At 43.6% G+C, this 22,239-nt stretch overlaps 1 protein-coding gene across 7 annotated transcripts in view; it reads right to left on the bottom strand.

Moving 5' to 3' along the window:
- Positions 1–358: 358 nt before the first annotated feature.
- The window catches only part of ssrp1b (structure specific recognition protein 1b), a 26,703-nt gene continuing 4,822 nt past the window's right edge, over positions 359–22,239 (bottom strand). For 3 of the 7 annotated variants that reach the window (XM_055909609.1, XM_055909606.1, XM_055909607.1), the window contains exons 2-19: positions 19,754–19,837; positions 19,333–19,518; positions 18,806–18,911; positions 18,513–18,715; positions 17,506–17,606; positions 15,228–15,357; positions 14,944–15,047; positions 14,332–14,460; positions 13,824–13,941; positions 13,560–13,663; positions 13,245–13,317; positions 12,588–12,720; positions 11,708–11,753; positions 11,297–11,414; positions 10,919–11,086; positions 10,545–10,642; positions 993–1,173; positions 359–842 (exon numbers count right to left, since the gene is read on the bottom strand). In XM_055909609.1, coding sequence (XP_055765584.1) covers positions 777–842; positions 993–1,173; positions 10,545–10,642; positions 10,919–11,086; positions 11,297–11,414; positions 11,708–11,753; positions 12,588–12,720; positions 13,245–13,317; positions 13,560–13,663; positions 13,824–13,941; positions 14,332–14,460; positions 14,944–15,047; positions 15,228–15,357; positions 17,506–17,606; positions 18,513–18,715; positions 18,806–18,911; positions 19,333–19,518; positions 19,754–19,807 — 2,118 coding nt within the window. In that variant the 5' untranslated portion in view covers positions 19,808–19,837 and the 3' untranslated portion in view covers positions 359–776. Of the gene's footprint in view, positions 843–992; positions 1,174–10,544; positions 10,643–10,916; positions 11,087–11,296; positions 11,415–11,707; positions 11,754–12,587; positions 12,721–13,244; positions 13,318–13,559; positions 13,664–13,823; positions 13,942–14,331; positions 14,461–14,943; positions 15,048–15,227; positions 15,358–17,505; positions 17,607–18,512; positions 18,716–18,805; positions 18,912–19,332; positions 19,519–19,753; positions 19,838–22,239 lie in introns of those variants that run through there. The other 4 variants (XM_055909610.1, XM_055909611.1, XM_055909612.1 and 1 more) reach the window with 4 other exon arrangements.

Here is a 22,239-nt window from a genome sequence, read left to right as displayed (position 1 = left end):
GAAGGAGAGGGGAGAGAGAATTGATATCCTTTAGAGCGCTTGTCATCAGTATCAGACTACGCACAGACACATAAAAGACAGGCCTCCTCCATCCATCCCTCTCTCCGGTCCGCCCCGTCATTCTCACTGCTCATAGTTGACCACACCATGGTATATTGAAACCACAGCCCCTCTCCTTCCTCTAATTCAGTCCAACACAACACATCCTTCTAAACCACGTGGAATAACCATAGAATGTTTATTGTGCTTCGCTAATAGCAAATGGTTGTTTATGTGTTTGTGTTTATGAACATGTGTAACATTATATGAAAGACAGCATTTACGCCAGTCAGCACCAAAACACTCAAGACATGGAAAAGAGCATTTACTTATAATATTTAATTTAGTAATATTCTGGAAAACTACATTTCACAGCAGGCAAGGTTTTTTACCTGAGTTGTTCACAGCCTAAACCAACAGACAGTGTCATGCATGTGTAGCTGGGAAATGTAGTCATGACACTGGCCAGGTTATGGGATTTTTGCACTGGGCTAAAATCAGTATTTCGCTTCCTGAGATGAGGGGGATAGTTTTACAATTCCCGGACAGAATATTTTTGAATACATCGGTATGAATTATCTTCAAACTTGATTCCTGTGCTTTAAAATAGAATAGAATGAGCGTATGAGAGAGAGGAACGGAGGGCGGTAGAGAGTTCACAACCCCTCTCCACACTTTTCCCTCTTTTCCCTCTCCATGTTCTTCCCTCTCTTTCTCACTCTCCTCTCAGGCGCGCCTTAGTCTGATCCTGAGTCGGAACTAGGTGGGGTCGAGGCCACCTCCTCCTCTTTTTCATCTGAACCCTGAGAGAGAGAGATGGGGGGAGAGAGAGAGAGAGGGTAAAAGAAGAGGTGTAAACATGATTGAACAAAACAATTGTCTGAAATGCCATACTTGTAGCAAAATGTTTTATATGTGAAGTACATTGTGTGTGTGTGCATATGTGTCCTCACCTTGCGTTTGCGTTTGCCCTTGCCTCTGTCTGACTCTGAGGAACTCTCTTCGCTGGAGATAAACTCCCTGCTCTTAAAGCTGTCTATTCCTGTCGTCCTCTCCCTCTCTCGCTCCCTCCCTCCACTAGACGCCCCCTTCTTATTCTTCTCATCACTCTTCCCTCCCTTCTTTTTCCTCTCCCTGAACACATGAAAAAGAGGAAGTGATAGATTAAAGACATGCTAAATAAGCAAACACTCAGACAAAAATACTTCAAATATGATGCACCTTTTGCTGTTATGTTCAGCAAAACTCTTACATGATAATCTATGATACTGTAAGGACCGACGCTGGAGACGAGAAGTAAGTACAGGGAGTGAACATTTAATGAAGCACGGGCAGGAACAGAATACGGACAGCGTCTGGACAGGGGAAAACAAAACGACAATAATGCTGACGCGGGCAACAAACTGGGGAGCAGACAGATATAGAGGGGCAATCAACAAAGTAAAGGAGTCCAGGTGAGTCCAATGAAGCGCTGATGCGTGTAACAGGTGTGCATAATGAAGGGCAGCCTGGCACCCTCGAGCGCCAGAGAGGGGAAGCGGGAGCAGGCGTGACAGTACTCCCCCCTCTAGGGGTGCCACCTGGCGTCCCACTTGGGCAAGCCTGACGGGCCTGCCGATGCATGGCGCTGGACTAGCCGGCTGAGGCGTAGAAGCCCGACGAGCCGACTGAGGCGTTGAAGCCCGACGAGCCGGCTGAGGCGTGGAAGCCCGACGAGCTGGCTGAGGCATGGGAGCCTGACGATCCGGCTGAGGTGTGAAATCCTGACGATCCCGCTGAGGCGTGGGAGCCTGATGGACCGACTGAGGCATGACGTGGGATGGGAGCCTGATGACCCGGCTGAGGTGTAAGAGCCCAACGAGCCTGCTGAGGCATGTCGTGGGATGGGAGCCTGATGACCCGGCTGAGGTGTAAGAGCCCAATGAGCCAGCTGAGGCATGTCGTGGGATGGGAGCCTGCTGATCCAACCGAGGCAGCAAGAAAACCTCTCGAGCCAGCTAAGGCGTGGAAGCCCGACAAGCCAGCTGAGGCACCCCCGGTCACCACCAAAAACAAAAAATACAAACTCCCTGATGATTCAAATAGTGGTGTCAGCATTCTGTAAGGACCGATGCTGAAGACGAGAAGCAAGTACAAGAAGTGAACATTTAATGAAGCACGGACAGGAACAGAATACGGACAGGGGAAAACAAAACGACAATAATGCTGACATGGTCAACAAACTGAGGAGCAGACAGATATAGAGGGGCAATCAACAAAGTAAAGGAGTCCAGGTGAGTCCAATGAGCGCTGATGCGTGTAATGATGGTGACAGGTGTACGTAATGACAGGAGCCCTCGAGCGCCAGAGAGGGGAAGCGGGAGCAGACGTGACAGAAACCTAGTCCTGGATTAAAAGGCATGCTCAATGGAGAATCTCAATTAGAAATTATTTCTAGTCTAGCAGTATGTTTAATCTGGGTCTGGGAAACCACCCCACGTTATATACACTGCAAATTATATACAAGTAGTGCATCAATTGTATCTACACTCTAAGAAAAAAAGGTTCTGGATAGAGCCAAAAAGGGTTCTAGTGCTTGCTTCATATTCATAGGTTGCACCTCCGTCACTCGGTGGTGCCATAGTGGTGCCCTAAAGTGGTGATAAGCCCAGTCATTCTGGACAGAGGCTAACTACTGTTGGGTTTGAATTACATTACAGCGCCTAGAAATACAATTACATTGCTAAAGTAGTCAAATATTTAGTAAGAAACAACTTTGCCAGCATTATCATGTCGTCAAATCTACTTTAGACAGATTGCAATGTTGTCATTAGCTGGCAAAGTTTGTCAAAAATAGCTAGCAATGCTAACATTAGCGAGCTCAAATCCGATGGCCTCTCCTCAATCTTAGCCAGCTAGCTAGCTGCATCTAACGTCAATCTGGTGACATCGAAATGATGACAAAAGTTTTTCCTACTAATTATTTGTCTCCTTTTGAATGCCATTTTATTTCTAAGCCACTGTAATGCACTGAATGCTCAGTCGGGCATCAGTCCAAAATTAACGTTCGAAACAATATTGTGACGAAACATGCAATCCATGAATATGGTACCCATAAAGGTTAAATATAAAACCCTTTGTAGGGTTGTTTGATCAGAACCCAAGGGCTTCTTCTCACTGAACCAAAATTGGTTCCATATAGAACCCTCGGGTTTCCTACAGGACTCTATATGGAATCAACTTTGGTTCTATATTGAATCTTAATCAATCAAATGGATTTATAAAGCCATTTCTTCATCAGCCAATGTTACAAAGCGCTATACAGAAACCCAGCTTAAAACCCCAAACAGCAAGAAATGCAGATGTATTTGTATTTATTATGGATCCCCATCAGCTGCTGCCAAATCAGCATCTACTCTTCCTGGGGTCCAGCAATATTAAGGCAGTTTAGACAGACAGCTCAGTGCATTCAACATGTCAATACCTCTCATAAATAAAAGTAGTGATGAAGTCAATGTCTCCTCCACTTTCAGCCAGGAGAGATTGACATGCATTTTATTAATATTAGCTCTCTGTGTACATCCAAGGGCCAGCCGTGCGGCAATGTTCTGAGCCAATTGCAATTTTCCTAGGTCCTTTTTTTGTGGCACTTGACCACACGACTGAACAGTAGTCAAGGTGCGACAAAACTAGGGCCTGTAGGACCTTCCTTGTTGATAGTGTTGTTAAGAAGGCAGAACATCGCATTATTATAGACAGACTTCTCCCCATCTTAGGTACTACTGCATCAATATCTTTTGACCATGACAGTTTACAATCTAGGGTTACTCCAAGCAGTTTAGTCATCTCAACTTGCTCAATTTCCACATTATTTATTACAAGATTTATTGAGGTTTAGGGTTTAGTGAGTGTTTTGTTCCAAATACAATGCTTTTAGTTTTAGAAATATTTAGGGCTAACTTATTCCTTGCCACCCACTCTGAAACTAACTGCAGCTCTTTGTTGAGTGTTGCAGTCATTTCAGTCGCTGTAATAGCTGACATGTATAGCGTTGAGTCATCCGCATACATAGACACTCTGGCTTTACTCAAAGTCAGTGGCATGTCGTTAGTAAAAATTGAAAAAAGCAAGGGGCCTAAACAGCTACCCTGGGGAATTCCTGATTCTAACTGGATTATATTTGAGAGGCTTCCATTAAAGAACATCCTCTGTGTTCTGTTAGACAAGTAACTCTTTATCCACAATATAGCAGGGGATGTGAAGACATAACACATATGTTTTTCCAGCAGCAGACTATGATCGATAATGTCAAAAGCTGCACTGAAGTCTAACAAGACAGCCCCCACAATAATTGTATCATCAATTTCTCTCAGCCAATCATCAGTCATTTGTGTAAGTGTTATGGTTGTTGAGTGTCCTTCCCTATAAGCATTCTGAAATTCTGTTGTCAATTTGTTTACTGTGAAATAGCATTGTATCTGGTCAAACACAATTTTTCCCAGAAGTTTACTAAGGGTTGGTAACAGGCTGATTGGTCGGCTATTTGAGCCAGTAACGGGGCTTTACTATTTGGGTAGCGGAATGACTTTAGCTTCCCTCCAGGCCTGAGGGCACACACTCTCTAGTAGGCTTAAATTGAAGATGTGGCAAATAGGAGCGGCAATATCGTCTGCTAATATCCTCAGTAATTTTCCATCCAGATTGTCAGACCCTGGTGGCTAGACAACAATAATTTTTTCACCTCTTCCATACTGGCTTCACGGAATTCAAAAGTACAATTCTTGTCTTTCATAATTTGGTTCGATATACTTGGATGTGTAATGTCTGCCTTTGTTGCTGGCATGTCATCCCTAAGTTTGCCTATCTTGCCAATGAAAAAGTCATTAAAGTAGTTTGCAATATCAGTGGGCTTTGTGATGAATGAGCCATCTGATTCAATGAATGATGGAGCATTGGCTTTCCCCTGAAAATTTCATATAAGGTGCCCCAAAGCTTTTTACTATCATTCTTTATATAATTTTTCTTTGTTTCATAGTGTAGTTTATTTCTCTTTAGTTTAGTCACATGATTTCTTACTTTGCAGTACGTTTGCCAATTAGTTGGGCTGCCAGACTTTGATTGCCATACCTTTTGTCTCATCCCTCTCAACCATACAAATTTTTCAATTTCTCATCAATCTAAGGGGATTTAACAGTTTTTACAGTCATTTTCTTAATGGGTGCGTGCTTATTAGTAACTGGAATAAGTATTTTCATAAATGCGTCAAGTGCAGCGTCTGGTTGCTCCTCATTACACACCACAGACCAGTAAATATTCTTTACATCATCAACATATGAATCACTACAAAATGTCTTGTATGACCTCTTATACATTATATTAGGCCCAGCCTTTGGAACTTTGGTTTTCCTAGATATGGCTATTATATTGTGATCACTACATCCTATGTGTTTGGATACTGCTTTAAAGCAAATATCTGCAGCATTAGTAAAGATGTGATCAATACATGTTGATGATTTAATTCCTGTGCTGTTTGTAACTACCCTGGCAGGTTGACTTGCAACCTGGTTACAGTTTGATGTTTTTTCCTGAGTGGGCAGCTTGATGATAGCCAGTCAATATTTAAATCACCCAGAAAATATACGTCTCTGTTGATATCACATACATTATCAAGCATTTCACACATATTATCCAGATACTGACTGTTAGCACTTGGTGGTCTATAGCAGCTTCCCACAATAATTGGCTTTAGGTGAGGCAGATGAACCTGTAGCCATATTACCTCAACAGTATTTAACATGAGATCATCTCTAAGCTTTACAGGAATGTAGTTCTGAATATATACTGCAACACCACCTCCGTTGGCATTTCTGTCTTTTCGGTAGATGTGATAGCCATGTGTTGCTACCACTGTATCAAAGGTATTATCTAAATGTGTTCCAGAGATAGTCAGAATGTCACGGCTGGCGTCTTCCGCCTCGTCTGAGGAGGAGAAGTTTGCAGGATCGGAAGACCAATACGCAGCGTGGTAAGTGTTTGTCATTTTAATGGAAAAACTGAACACTACAAAATAACAAAGAAACAACCATGAAGCTAAATACCTGCTGCCCCTAACACTACACATAGACAATCACCCACAACCCACAATGACAAAACAGGCTACCTAAATATGGTTCCCAATCAGAGACAACGACTAACACCTGCCTCTGATTGAGAACCATATCAGGCCAAACACAGAAACAGACAAACAACATAGAATGCCCACTCAGATCACACCCTGACCAAACAAAATATGTAAACATACAAAGCAAACTATGGTCAGGGCGTGACACAGAATATGAATGCCATCTGTTACAAGCAAGTTATTGACTTCATGGACCTTGTTTCTTAGGCTACATATGTTAATATGGTCTATTTTTAGCACTTTTATGGGTTGCTTGATTGTTTTTAATGCTTTACTGGGAAGCTTATCAGAGGCAGACTTACTCATGTTATTTACATTGGAGCTGATAGTGCAGGGTGAGCTGCATGAAGTGGTCTTCCTACTATTGTACACCGCCTCAGTGCTGACAGTGTAACTCTGGTTTATAGGCTCATGATTACTGCTTACAATAGCTGTAGGATAAACAGATGTATTCGGTGCAATTAGGGGTACATCAATTAAATTACAATGCCCCTAAAATCATGTACATTTGACGCAGCATTATGACGACTTATTGTCACAATGTTAGGGATTAACTGAGCTGGTCTTGGATCATTTACCAGTCATTGTTTCAACGCAGCCTTGAAATGCGTGGACAGAGTCCAGGAGCCAAGATGATTTGGATGGACTCCGTCATTCCTGTAGAGTATCTTCTGTTTCCAGAAGGTGTCAAAGTTATCAATAAAAGTGACTCCAGCAGAGCTACAGTAGTCTTTTAACCAGATGTGTAATGCCAGCAGTCTGCTGAATCTTTCACACCCGCGGCCCAACGATGGTATTGGACCTGAAATTATTTTAATGCTAAAATCAGTTCTTTAAAATCCATTTTCAAATGTTCCAAGCTAGCCCTCCTGATGTCGTTTGACCCCACATGGACTATGACAGTGTCAGCTCCCGCCATCTGTGGTAGAACAGTTGGAAGCAGCCTTGTTATGTTCTGTACTCGTGCTCCTGGGTAGCACAGGGTTTTTGCCTTGGGAACCGAGATGTTTCCCACCATAGAGCTGCCTATGATGACAGCTGGCGATGTCGAATGGGCCGGTCTCTCAAGCAGCCTCACAGTCTGATCCGAGGATCTGAACACGAGGTAGAAGCCACTGGAGAGGGAGACAGAACAGAGGACGAAGACGCAGCTACCTCCGGATAGGATCTTGATTGGGAACCCACCCAGGACGAAGGCGCCGGAACCTCTGGATCCAGGGCAGCAAATCTGTTTTTGGTCTGTGTCAGTTCCGGGCTCAACATCTCATGGAGACCCCCATTGCCAGAGGACACCTTCTTCGACTTCCAAGGCGAGTGACGTAACTCCATGGCTGGTTGGTTGGGTCGAGAACAGTTCCGTTCTCTAGGAAAGGGGGAGACCCCTTCGGGATGTAACCCTGCCAAGCACCGGCCAGTCAGCTGTGGAGAGCCGCGACATGGCGGCGAAACTACCACCAGACCAGAGCGGCGTCCGGCTACTGGGGTGGAAGAAAAATAAAAAGTAGTTGGGCGTGGGTTCCCCAGTAGCTTATGTAGGTTTGCTACTTGCTTGCTAAGAGTAGCTGCTTTGCTCCTGTAGTCCTCCGCAAGCAGTTGCTACATTGAAAGTCAGCGTGGTCCACATTGTCCCGGAACAAAGCAAAGTAAACACAGTTCCTGCGTTAGATAGCGGCCTCCATTTGAGACCGCTGAGCCAGCTAGGCTTTCTCGTCTCTCCACCTATACGGAATCTGGCAGGATACCGGGATAGATAGCGGCGCTCACAGCAATTTAGCCCAACAGAGCCGCAGGATTCAAAATAAAATAAAAGTAAAAGCACTGTCAACTTTTAAACCGAGGTCTATAGTTCAGGTTTCGGTGTACATGTAGAAGCCATGTACAGTGCATTCGGAAAGTATTCAGACCCATTCAATTTTTCCACATTTTGTTACGTTACAGCCTTATTCTAAAATGGACTAAATAGTTTCCCCCCCCTCATCAGTCTACACACAAAACCCCATCATGACAAAGCAAAAACAGGTTTTTAGAAAATGTTGCAAATGTATAAAAAATTGAAAACTGAAATATTACATTTACATAAGTATTCAGACCCTTTACTCAGTACTTTGTTGAAGCACCTTTGGCAGTGATTACAGCCTCGAGTCTTCTTGGGTATGACGCTACAAGCTTGGCACACCTGTATTTGGGGAGTTTCTCCATCCTTCTCTGCAGATCCTCTCAAGCTCTGTCAGGTTGGATGGCTGTCAGGTTGGATAGCTAGGTTGGACAGCTATTTTCAGGTCTCTCAAGAGATGTTCGATCGGGTACAAGGACATTCAGAGACTTGTCCTGAAGCCACTCCTGCATTGTCTTGGCTGTGTGCTTAAGGTCGTTGTCCTGTTGGAAGGTGAACCTTCGCCCCAGTCTGAGGTCCTGAGCACTGGAGCAGGTTTTCATCAAGGATCTCCCTGTAATTTTCTTCGTCCATCTTTCCCTTGATCCTGACTAGTTTCCCAGTCCCTTGCGCTGAAAAACATCCCCACAGCATGATGCTGCCACCACCATGCTTCACCGTAGAGATGGTGCCAGGTTTCCTCCAGACATGACGCTTGGCATTCAGGCGAAAGAGTTCAATCTTGGTTTCGTCAGACCAGAGAATCTTGTTTCTCATGGTCTGAGGGTCTTTTCGGTGCCTTTTGGTAAACTCCAAGCTGGCTGCCTTTTTTTTAGCCTACAACGTAACAAAATGTGGAAAAAGTGAAGGGGGTCTGAATACTTTCCGAATGCACTGTATGAAGCAAGCATAGAACCCCTTTTGGTTCTATCCAGAACCTTTTTTTGTAAGAGCGTAGTATGTACAGTCGGAAGTTTACATACACTTAGGTTGGAGTCATTAAAACTCGTTTTTCAACCACTCCACAAATTTCTTGTTAACAAATGATAGTTTTGGCAAGTCATGACACAAATAATTTTTCCAACAATTGTTTACAGACAGATTATTTCACTTATAACTCACTGTATCACAATTCCAGTGGGTCAGAAGTTTACATACACTAAGTTGACTGTGCCTTTAAACAGCTTGGAAAATTCCAGAAAATGATGTCATGGCTTTAGAAGCTTCTGATAGGCTAATTGACATAATTTGAGTCCATTGGAGGTGTACCTGTGGATTTATTTCAAGGCCGGCCGTCAAACTCAATGCCTCTTTGCTTGACATCATTGGAAAATATAGAGAAATCTGCCAAAATCAGCCCAAAATCAAGAAGGAGATGCGTTCTGTCTCCTAGAGATGAACGTACTTTGGTGCGAAAAGTGCAAATCAATCCCAGAACAACAGCAAAAGACCTTGTGAAGATGCTGGAGGACACAGGTACAAAAGTATCTATATCTACAGTAAAACGAGTCCTATATCGACATAACCTGAAAGGCCGCTCAGAAAGGAAGAAGCCACTGCTCCAAAACCGCCACAAAAAAGCCAGACTACGGTTTGCAACTACACATGGGGACAAAGATCGTACTTTTTGGAGAACTGTCCTCTGGTCTGATGAAACAAAATTAGAACTGTTTGGCCATAATGACCAACATTATGTTTGGAGGAAAAAGGGGGACGCTTGCAAGCCGAAGAACAGCATCCCAAACGTGAAGCACGGGGGTGGCAGCATCATGTTGTGGGGGTGCTTTGCTGCAGGAGGGACTGGTGCACTTCACAAAATAGATGGCATCATGAGATGGGAAATTATGTGGATATATTGAAGCAACATCTCAAGACATCAGTCAGGAAGTTAAAGCTTGGTTGCAAATGGGTCTTCCAAATGGACAATGACCCCAAGCATACTTCCAAAGATGTGGCAAAATGGCTTAAGGACAACAAAGTCAAGGTATTGGAGTGGCCGACACAACGCCCTGACCTCAATCCTATAGAAAATGTGTGGGCAGAACTGAAAAAGCGTGTGCGAGCAAGGAGGCCTACAAACCTGACTCAGTTACAGCAGCTCTGTCAGGAGGAATGGGCCAAAATTCACCCAACTTATTGTGGGAAGGTTGTGGAAGGCTACCCTAAACATTTGACCCAAGTTAAACAATTTAAAGGCAGTGCTACCAAATACTAACTGAGTTTATGTAAACTTCTGACCCACTGGGAATGTGATGAAAGAAATAAAAGCTGAAATAATCATTCTCTCTACTATTATTCTGAGATTTCACATTCTTAAAATAAAGTGGTGATCCTAACTGACCTAAGACAGGGAATATTTACTAGGATTAAATGTCAGGAATTGTGAAAAACTGAGTTTAAATGTATTTGGCTAAGGTGTATGTAAACTTCCGACTTCAACTGTAGGTGTTTAACAGGGACATGAAACTGTACTTTTTGGAGGGGGCAGAGGATCCTCCTCCACTCTCTCTGTACTCCCTCATCACTACCTCATAGTCCTTCTTCGCCTCCTCCGCTTTCCCATCCCACTCCTGACAGACAGAGAGAGAGAAGGGTAGAGGGAGAGTGAAAGAAAGATAAAGAGAGAGAGAGAGAGAGAGAGAGAGATGGAAATGGGGCGGAGAAAAAGAAAGACAGAGATAGTCAATAAGTCAACAAGATGTATTTTACAATGTACTACATTTTCACACACTAATGAAAGGGAGAGCAAAAGAAAGACAAGAGGGAAGGATGAGAGGAGGACAATTGCAGTACTGGTATCTCTCTCTCTCTCCCTCCCTCTCCCTCTCCCCCTCCCTCTCTCACACCACTTTTTGCTCCTTCCCCAGTTCCCTCCACATCTCCCCGGCCCTCTTGGAGATCTCTGTGATGGATATCCCAGGGTGCTCTGCTTTGATGCTCTCGCGGCTCGCGTTCAGCCACAGGAAATAGGCGCTCATCGGCCTCTTGGGGGCGCCACTGTCCTTCGGCTTCTTCTAGGGAGAGAGAGTAAAGGAGGGAGAGGGGAGAAAAGTGGGAGAGAGAGAGGAAGGGAAGAGGGAGAAAAACAGAGATGAAGGTAGAGAAAGAGAGGAAAGTGGAAAAATAAGGAGAGAGGTTGAGAGATAAAAAGGAAGGGAGGGTTCATTTCAGATGAGGTACTTAGTTTTACCTCTCCTCCCTCTCTCTTCTCCCCCCTCCTTTACCTTGCGTGGTTTCTTCTCCTTCACTACTTTGGCCTTCTTGGCTGGTCTCTTCTTCTTCTCTCTGTCACTGTCTCCCCCCTCTGCACTGCTGTCACTGGCTGATGCCTTACTGTCATACCTGAGAGAGAAGGAAAAGGAAAGAGAGAGAGAGACAGGGAGGGGGAGAGAGAGAGTGTGAAGGGGGAGAGAAAGAGAAAGTGTGAGAGTGAAAGAAAGGAGGCGAGAGAGAAAGAGAGAGGGAGAGAGAGAGTGTGAAGGGGGAGAGAAAGAGAAAGTGTGAGAGGGAAAGAAAGGAGGCGAGAGAGAGAGAGAGAGGGAGGCAGGATGAGAAGACAGAAGGGAATGTGAAAGAGATTGACTGATAAAAAGCGGTAAAGATAAGAGAGTGATGGATTGAAAACTAATACGTACTCTTCCGCTATGTCATCTTCCTCCTCTCCAGGGTTAAAAGACTCATCTGGAAGACAAGAGAAAGAACTGTGATTGGCCTGGACCTGTCACTCACCGCTCTCACCCTCTGAACTAATTGACTGACATCGGTTCAATTATTTGAGTTCCATTTCTTTCCGTTTTTTTCTGTGATCCCAATGTGCAGTTACTCTAGAGATAAATCAGGTCAAGCCCGAACTGTGTGATGTAGTAAAGAGTTGTAGTTTCCAACGGGCCAATATTCTACACTGTTTAGTGCAGTAAACATGGTAATTAACTACAATGACCATGATCCATTGCGCGCCTACTTGTCCGGTCAGGGCAGACACGAGAGACAGAATAATGCGTTATCGAGAGGGGTAGAGAGCAGTTGCTTGGCGAGGTATTTAAAAAAATACATAATATAAGTGATTGATAATGGGTTTTAAAAGTATGGTGAAAAAAGTATGGCTTATTTACATTGAAGAACTACTCAAATATGTCAGACCGCAAAGGCAGCAGCTCTATAGAGATGAGATGATGACTTGGAATGAAATAATAAACTAATCAAATAAAACAAATGTAATATACACAACAACTGAAATATTTTATTAAAGTGAAGTAATGTGAATAAATGATGGTTAATAAGTGATCAGCAGTAATGAACAGTCAATACCATCATGGGACTTTTATTCACTGTTTTATTCTGTGTTGTTACAGCATTCAACCCACATAATGCATATGTTAAAAAAATTATCTAAACCAAAATCAAAAACCGTGATTATTTTTTAATAATCAAACTGAAACAACCTAAATAATCGCTCAGCAATACCTGTCACTCACTGTTCTCATCCTCTGATTGGCCAAGCCTCCTGTCACTCACCGCTCTCTCCATCGGAGTCATCGCTGTCATTGGCCTCCTCTCTGATCTTGCCCTCCTCTTTCATCCTCTCCAAGTAGGCATCGTGCTGGTCCTCGTCTGAGTCCTCCAACATGTCATCTTTACCCTTTAAACCCTGACAGGACGAAAACACACCGTAGTATTATAGTAAATACACAGTAGTATCATAGTAAATACACAGTAGTATCATAGTAAATACATAGTAGTACTGTAGTAATACACAGCAATATCATTAATTGTAAAACGCAGACAACCCATGTAAAGATGCTAACTAACTCTGGGGAATATACATATACACAGTGAACAAAATGTAAAATGCTGACTCACTTACCAAGTTAGGTGTTAATTTGCTACATCATCAGTAATAACACACACAGATTTAGACTCCTCCCTCCCACCTCAATTCCACAAGAGACAGGCAATGCAATTAATACCCCCAATCCTGATCATATCATTCTTCCAAATCACACACCATGCAGTTTAAAACCAAACCACCACCTCTGTACAGGACCAACCTTTTTCTACCGGACCACAACACAGAGAGACAGAGAGGACAGGTCAGTGGATGAAGGGATGAAAGGAACATCTAATGAAAGAGTGAAATAGTGTAGTTTACAGGTGAACAGGTGAGATGTTTACCTCTTTGAATCCTCTGTTCTTGATGCTGAGCTTCTTGGCGGTCACAAAGTCAAAAAGCTTCCCATACTCCTCTCTGACGGAGAGATAAAACGAGCGAGAGAGAGATAGAGAGAGAGGATGAAGTGAAAGGTGAGAGACATGACAAAGGTGTGTGCATGCATAAGTGTATGTGTGTGTGAGTGTTTGTGTGAGAGTATAATGTGTGTGTGTGTATGTGTGTGTGTGTGTGTGTGTGTGTGTGTGTGTGTGTGTGTGTGTGTGTGTGTGTGTGTGTGTGTGTGTGTGTGTGTGTGTGTGTGTGTTTGTATCCGTCACCTCTCAATGCTGCTGAAGGTGAACTGGGTGCCCTGCTTGGTTTCGATCTCAAAGTCGAAGGAGCGCGTGGTGGTGGTGCCTCTGGCGAAGTTCACACACGACACCTGGATGGATGGATGGATGGATGAAGAAGAAGGCGGGGGAGTAGAAGACGTAGAAGATGACTTTATCGTCCAATGCCGGCCTACGCATGAAGGAATGAAAGAACCTCCAAAAAAGGGATACTTGAATGTTTCATAAGGAAAACTAAAAGGCATACAGCACCTCCTCAAAGCGCAGGTGTACGGGGGGCTTGTGTATGTAGACGAAACCCCTCTCCAGAGGGTAGAGCAGGCCTGACGACGCTTTGTAGGAACACGTTATACACTGGGTGCCCGAGTGACTGGAGGGGAGAGAGGCAGAGAGTTTGAAGAGAAAGTTCTATTTCAGAGTGTAATGAGAGTGTGATGGAGACGAAGCAGACCTATATAAACGTTGGCTGTGTGCAGCAGGTGGCTGTCCTATCGGCTCTGACCACAGAACTTACGTCCCTTACGTACGTCATGTTCCGGTCATTTCCAGCTGATTTTACATGTGGATTCGGCACAGTTTGTCGACTACTGCGCGCAGCTGACATTCATGTTGTTTCGTCTTGTCTTAGAGGGGTGTGTATGAACGTGTGTTTACTCCTGGAAGTTTCTGTGTGTGTGTGTGCATATGCATGTGCATGTGCATGCATGCATACGTGTGTGTGTGTGTGTGTGTGTAAACGTGTGTGTGTGAGAGTGTTTACCCCAGGAAGTTTCCTGGCACGGTGATCTTCCTGTTGACCAGAGCCTTCATCACCCTGCCGACCATCTCATAGAGAGAACCTGACATGTTCTTACTGAGCTTCCCCCCATAACGCTTCTCCACCTCCTCCCTAGAGAGAGGAGAGAGGAGAGAGGAGAGAGGAGAGAGGAGAGAGCGAGAGGAAGAAAAACAATAGAAATAAATGAAACAAAAGGCATGAAATATGAACCTCGTTATCTAATCTGATCATTATCTTTTAACATGTACCATTCCTTCTCGTACACTTACACATCAAATCAAATCCAATGTTATTTGTCACATGTGCCGGACACAGCAGGTGTAGACCTTACCGTGAAATGCTTACTTACAAGCCCTTAACCAACAATGCAGTTTTAAGAAAATAGAGTTAAGAAAATATTTACTAAATAAACTCAAGTAAAAAAAAAAAAAAGACATAAAAAAAGAAACACAATAAAATAACGGTAATGAGGCTATATACAGGGGGTACCGGTATAGCATCTCTCTCTCTCTTCCTCTCTCATACTTTTATATTTCTATCTCCCCAATGTCTCTCATCCCCTCCGCTAACAGTCTCTCTCTCATTCTCTCTCACTCTGTCATGTTGAGGGAGAGGCTGAGGTCCTCCTCCTTGGAGAAGAGCAGGATGAGGAAGTGGTAACGTGTCTGCCCCTGTTTAATGGGCGGGTCTAGACTGATCTACAGAGAGAGAGAGGGATGGGCGGAGTGAGGGAGAGACAGAGAGAAAGAGAGAGAGAGAGAGAGAGAGAGAGGGAAGGAAGGAAGGTGCGAGGGAGACAGACAGACATTTGTATACAAATTGTATGCAATCTGGAGGTTTTTACGTGTGATGACTATTCAAACACCAGTAGTACTCACCATGAAGAACATCTGTCTCTGGTCCTTGTGTGGTAGCAGGAAGAGACGTAGCACAGTGGTGTAGGGGATCTTGTAGTCAAATGTCTTACCATGGAGGTGGAGGAAGCTAGGGTAGATACGGATATCATACCTGAGAAAGAGTGAGAGTGTGAGAGAGAGAGAGAGAGAGAGGGGGGGGGTGACAGTGCAAGAGGTTTATATTTCAAATCAAATGTTATTTGTCACATGCTCTGAATACAACAGGTATAGAGACCTTACTGTGAAATGCTTACTGACAAGCCCTTAACCAACAATGCAGTTCAAGAAATGTGTTAAGAAAATATTTACTAAATAAACGAATGTAAAAATAGAAACATTTAAATAAAAAGTAACACAATAAAAATAACAATAACAAGGCTATATACAGGGGGTACCGGTACAGAGTCAATGTGCAGGGTTGCATGTTGGTCGAGTTATTTAGTACATGTAGGTAGGACGCTTGTCTGAACGCTTGTCTGTACGCTTGTCTGGGAAAAAGGTAGATTAGGTATGGAAAAGGGGTGGCAGAGTTTGGCTTAGGTGTCTACACAGCCAACCCTATGGCAGAGAATCATATCTCCTTTCCAGCACTTTCTGACCTGACCGTCAGCTTCTACTTATCCCCAGTTACATGTTCAGCTGTTTAATAAAGTCACAAATGAAAGGGATACATCTTGATACCGTCACCCCCAGCTGAAGGTGTAGTTTGGCATGGATAAGGATTGTGTGTGCCTACCTGCCCTTGCATACAGTACAGTGTGTGTGTGTGTGTATATGTGTGTAAAGGTGTGCATGTACAGTTGAAGTCGGAAGTTTACATACACTTAGGTTGGAGTCATTAAAACTCGTTTTTCAACCACTCCACAAATTTCTTGTTAACAAACTATAGTTTTGGCAACTCGGTTAGGACATTTGTGCATGACACAAGTAATTTTTCCAACAATTGTTTACAGACAGATTATTTCACTTATAATTCACTATATCACAATTCCAGTGGGTCAGAAGTTTACATACACTAAGTTGACTGTGCCTTTAAACAGCTTGAAAAATTCCAGAAAATTATGTCATGGCTTTAGAAGCTTCTGATAGGCTAATTGACATCTTTTGAGTCAATTGGAGGTGTACCTGTGGATGTATTTCAAGGCCTATCTTCAAACTCAGTGCCTCTTTGCTTGACATCATGGGAAAATCAAAAGAAATCAGCCAAGACCTCAGAAAACAAATTGTAGACCTCCACAAGTCTGGTTCATCCTTGGGAGCAATTTCCAAATGCCTGAAGGTACCACGTTCATCTGTACAATCAATAGTACGCAAGTATAAACACCATGGGACCACGCAGCCGTCATACTGCTTAGGAAGGAGACGCGTTCTGTCTCCTAGCGATGAACGTACTTTGGTGCGAAAAGTGCAAATCAATCCCAGAACAACAGCAAAGGACCTTGTGAAGATGCTGGAGGAAGCGTGGGCTTAAGGACAACAAAGTCAAGGTATTGGAGTGGACATCACAAAGCCCTGACCTCAATCCTATAGAACATTTGTGGGCAGAACTAAAAAAGCGTGTGCGAGCAAGAAGGCCTACAAACCTGACTCCGTTACACCAGCTCTGTCAGGAGGAATGGGCCAAAGTTCACCCAACTTATTGTGGGAAGCTTGTGGAAGGCTACCCGAAACATTTGACCCAAGTTAAACAATTTAAAGGCAATGCTACCAAATACTAATTGAGGGTATGTAAACTTCTGACCCACTGGGAATGTGATGAAAGAAATAAAAGCTGAAATAAATAATTATCTCTTCTATTATTCTGACATTTCACATTCTTAAAATAAATTGGTGATCCTAACTGACCTAAACAGGGAATTTTTACTAGGATTAAATGTCAGGAATTGTGAAACACTGAGTTTAAATGTATTTGGCTAAGGTGTATGTAAACTTCCGACTTCAACTATATATATGTGTAAAGGTGTGTGTGTGTATATGTATGCAAAGGTGTGTGTGTGTATATGTGTGTAAAGATGTGTGTGCATATGTGTATAAAGGTGTGTGTGTGTAAAGGTGTGTATGTATATGTGTGTAAAGGTGTGTGTATATGTCTGTAAAGATGTGTATGTATATGTGTGTAAAGGTGTGTGTGTATATGTGTGTAAAGGTGTGTGTTTAAAGGTATGCATGTATGTAAAGGTGTGTGTGTATATGTGTGTGTGTGTGTAAAGGTGTGTAATGTTCAGTGTGTATATGTGTGTAAAGGTGTGTGCATATGTACCTGCCCCTGGGCGTGAGACACTGTAGCTCTTTGAAGATACACACAGCATCTCCTGTAGCCTGGATCACATCTGCCTTGGACAGCACACTGTCTCTAAACACCTGAGAGGAGGACAAAACATGTTACATTCCATACAATATCAACATTTCATTTATTAATTTGAGGCATTGGCAGAGACTTTTGTTCAAATCTCCTGTAGATACTCATGTATTTCAGTTTTAACATGTAGAACTTTTATCCCAACAAAGTTGCACTTGACGGTTGGTGGCAGTTCAGTTGCACTGCCAGTCCAAGCCGTTTGAGTGTCTCACTACTCAGACAGAGATGTCTAGTCACTGAGTCCTGACACTGAAGTTTGTTGTGGGGAAGAGTTTGCTCTGCAGGACTGAAAAGGCCAAAATATCTATAATACAAGCTGACTTTGGTCGTCAGTTGGACAATGTTTCCTCCGACACATTGGTGCGGCTGGCTTCCGGGTTAAGCGAGCATTGTGTACAAAAAGCAGTGTGGCTTGGCAGATCATTTTTCGGAGGACGCTTGTCTCTCGACATTCACCTCTCCCGAGTTTGTTGCGGAGTTGCAGCGATGAGACAAGATTAGATATCACGAAAAAGGGGAGAAAAACAACAACAACAAAAAAACATCCATAAAACTGGAGGCTATGAGAGGCTATGCATTATCCTGACGACTTCATGTAAATATTCTGTCAATATCAGATGCTTCGTTCTGTTGTTGTGTTTTACATTTTAATATGTGATCTTGTCTGTATGTACTTTGACTGCTGCAAAATGAATTGCCTCTAAAGGACATTAACGTTTTCTGAATCTGATTCTGAATACGGGACTAATATGGAAGACTATAGCAGACGTTGACGAATGCTGCCATCACGTTTGTTCTGACCTCCGCTGCTAAAATGTTTCATTCAAACTTGAAGAATATTTCAGTGAGTGTGGGTTTTTCCTTTCTACAAGTCTATACCAGACACACACTCACACACAGCCTCCCACCTCCACGGGTTCTGGCCCCTCTTCCGTGGTGGCAGTGTCCCCGGGCGGGACGTAGAAGCGGACCTCCATCAGTGACACCTCTGCCTCATCGTTCTGGTGGAACTCCAGTGTCACCTCGTTCTTCCCCGTGGCGCACTGGGACACGCTGGCCAGGGGGATCTCAAACGCTGGGCTGTCGTTCACCTCGAATGACAGGAGAGGGCCTGGGGACAGAAACTAGACTGTGTTGGAGCTAAAATGTTACAACCAAAATTACCTCTGAAAACATGAATATGTGGTAGTTTTGTCCTAACCAGAGAATTTGGTGGTGCCCCAGTTCCAACCCTTCACACACAATTCCTTCTCTGACAGCTCCACTTTGTAGTGGGCTTTGAAGTACTCAGAGATTTTCTCAAAGTCCTGGAGAGAGAGGGTAGAGAGGAGAGGGGTGGAGAGAGAGAGAAGACAATGTTTATTTTCCATGCTGACTTTTCTGTTTTAAATGATTCTATTCTACACTCCTCTCTGATCTCGTTCCTACTCCAAACTCAGTCATTACTCTCTTTTCATTCCCATTCTTCCCTCTTTCCACCTCTGCATCTGTTTCCTCCCCTTTCTCCTTTTTTCTCTCTTCCATCATCCATACCCCCCTCCCCTTCATCCTTCCCTCCATCTCTCTGTCTCCCCTCAATGATATCTCCATCCCTCTCCTCTCTCCTCCTACCCTCCTTCACCTCCCTCCCTCCTATTTTCCTCTCCTCCACCCCTTTCCTCTCCTCACCTCTCCTCTACCCTCATCTCTCCCCTCATCCCTCTCTCTTCCTCCCATCCCTCTCATCACCGTGTCTCTGAAGCCGTCATATTTGTAGATGTGCCCGGTGCTGGTGGTCAGCTTGATGCCCTGTCCCAGACACACACGTCTCCACTGGGCCTGAGACAGCTCCGCAGCTGGGATGCTGTCCACCTTCCCTGTCTTACTGCTCTTATACACCACACTCTGTCTACCGAACCGCAGGCGGCCGTCATTCTGGGGAAAACACAGTAAATAGTGTTGACATACATATACAGTATAGCAACACCTGAAGTTAACATAGACACACACTCACATTTAGAATAGTTTGCAATAGTTTTTAACTGTTGACTGCATTGTCAGATATGTGTTGCTGTGCAGAAACACACGTAGACAGCATCTCCTCGAATCCTCTATCTCTCTTTCGCTTACACACATACACACACACGCACACGCATGCACACACACTCACCCATGACCCTTTAACCTCCTGGTAAATGTCACTGAACTCCAGTGTATCGCCCATGGCAGCTATTCCTCTGGTCCTCAGGAGCCACTGTTGAGTTTATTTATTTATTTATTTTTCAGGGACAGTGCACATTAATCAACGTTTCAGTAAAAGTGCCGGTTTTAGCCAGCCGGCTAATTTTCAACCGCAGTCCTGGGCAGGTTATTAAAAACAATTACAATATAGACAATAGCAACATAGAACAAGCAAGACATAGCAACATAGGACAAGCAAGACGTAGCATACAGACAGAGCAACATAGAACAAAAAGCAGCAAGACAAAATTCATAAAAGCAACAAAGTGTTTCCACACCTCACAGACAACAGACATGGAAAGCGGCAACACACAGCTAGGGACCATGTTCACAAATCTGATTGACCTTTAGCCATGTCTTCAAGCATTTTGTGAAAGTGTGATATGTGGTGCAGTTATGTGTGTCTGATGGCAGTGTATTCCAGACATGGGAAGCTCTCACAGAGAAAGCGGATTTACTAAAGGTGCTTTTCCTTAGGGGAACTATACAGTCACCTCTCATGGCAGACCTTGTGGATCTGCTGCCATATGTTTGGGTTTTCTGTTTAACAAAAATACTGAGTGGAGGGGGAGCCAAGCCATTTAGGATCTTGAATAAAAGACATGCATCGGTGTATTGCACAAGATTTTCCCAACTCAGGAGCTCATGCTTTCTGAGGATGTGACAGTGATGATGGCTATTGGGCTTCCTATCAAGCACTTTGAGAGCCTGTTTGTAGACAGACTGAATAGGTCTTACTGTTGTACAGCAAGCTTGGGCCCAACTAGTCAAGCAGTATGTTAAGTGGGGGAGTATCATAGATTTGAAATACAGTTTTGCTACCTCTGTAGTCAAACAATTTCGTATAAATCGGAAATTAGCTAGGTTGAATTTGGTTATTTGAATGACCTTTTTCACATGCTTTTTAAAAGAGAGGTTGGAATCAAGTATGATGCCAAGGTACTTAAAATCAGATACCACCTGGAGCTTCTCCCCTGACACATAGACATCTGGCTCAGTAGCATCTGTTGCCCTCTTTGTGAAGAACATGCAAACAGTTTTTTTCACATTGAGATGCAAACACGAGTCACTGAGCCACTTTGTAACCTGGACCAGTACAGTAGTGAGTTCTTGTGCAGCTTGTTGTTTGCTCTTTCCATGCACATATATCACTGTATCAGCTGCATACATTTGAACTTCAGACCCAGTACAGACAGAAGGCAGATCATTAATGTATAGGCTGAACAGGAGGGGCCCCAGTATTGAACCTTGGGACACGCCCACATCATAGCTAAGAGTGGGCGACAGCTCATTGCTCACTCTGACACACTGAGTTCTGCCTTCAAGGTATGATTTCCTCCATCTCAAGGCATCGGGGGAAAAGTTGAACTTGGACAATTTTGTGATGAGAATCTCATGGTTAACAGTATCAAAAGCCTTCCTTAGGTCCAGAAACACAGCCCCAACAACGTCCCCTTTCTCCATCTTGGACTTAACATTTTCCAGAAGAAAGCAGTTGGCCATTTCTGTGGAGTGTTTCGCTCTGAAGCCAAACTGCATGGAGTGTAATGTGAAGGGGCTGTTGTTGAGGTGGGCAATCAGTTGTTCTGCTACACACTTTTCAACAACCTTTGACACCACAGGTAGTATACTAATGGGCCTGTAGTTCCTCACGTCAGCAGGGTTGCCTGATTTAAAGATGGCCATTATTATGGCCGACTTCCATACCCTTGGAAACACCCCGAGACCAATAGATGTGTTGGTGACCTTAGTAATGGGGCCAATGAGTGACTCTTTGTAGTTTTTAAGAAATGTGAGTCCATCCCAAACACATATTTGGCTTTAGAGTTCTTTAGTGAGCTAATCACCTTGTCCACCTTTGACTCAGAAACCTCCCTTATGATGAAGACAGGTTGAGCATCATTTACTAGCACTGAGCCCAAGAAACCAGTGGAGGGGTTCTGTGTCAGTACCCTGACAGTCAATAAAGTAGGAATTGAAGGCTATTGCTATTTTGACTGCATCCTGTGTTAGATTGTTATTCACCATGATTTCTAGTCTTTTTGCAGTGTTACTATGGTCTTTCCCTGTTTTTTAGATTCTCCCAGGTCAGTTTAGAATTTCCCTTTGCTTCACCAATTATGTTAATAAAAAAGTTTGCCTTGGCCTGTCTGATTTCTTTCATCACCTTATTTCTCAACATGGTAAACCTACGTCTGTCACGCTCTAATTTGGATCTTAAGGCTATTTTTAGATAATAATCTCGTTCTTTCATCAATTTCCAGATTTCTCCATTTAGCCAAGGAAGAGTGCTCTTTTGGCCAGGTTTGGATTTGATTTTCTTTAGGAAACCATTTAATGTAGTCTGGATTGTGGATAGAAAAACTTGACTATCAGCGTCCACGTCTGTATAGGACAAGAGATCATTCCAGTTAA

The sequence above is a fragment of the Salvelinus fontinalis genome, chromosome 42 (assembly GCF_029448725.1).
Source record: "Salvelinus fontinalis isolate EN_2023a chromosome 42, ASM2944872v1, whole genome shotgun sequence".
Classification (NCBI taxonomy): Eukaryota; Metazoa; Chordata; class Actinopteri; order Salmoniformes; family Salmonidae; genus Salvelinus; species Salvelinus fontinalis.
This window is presented reverse-complemented; position numbering and strand designations above follow the sequence as displayed.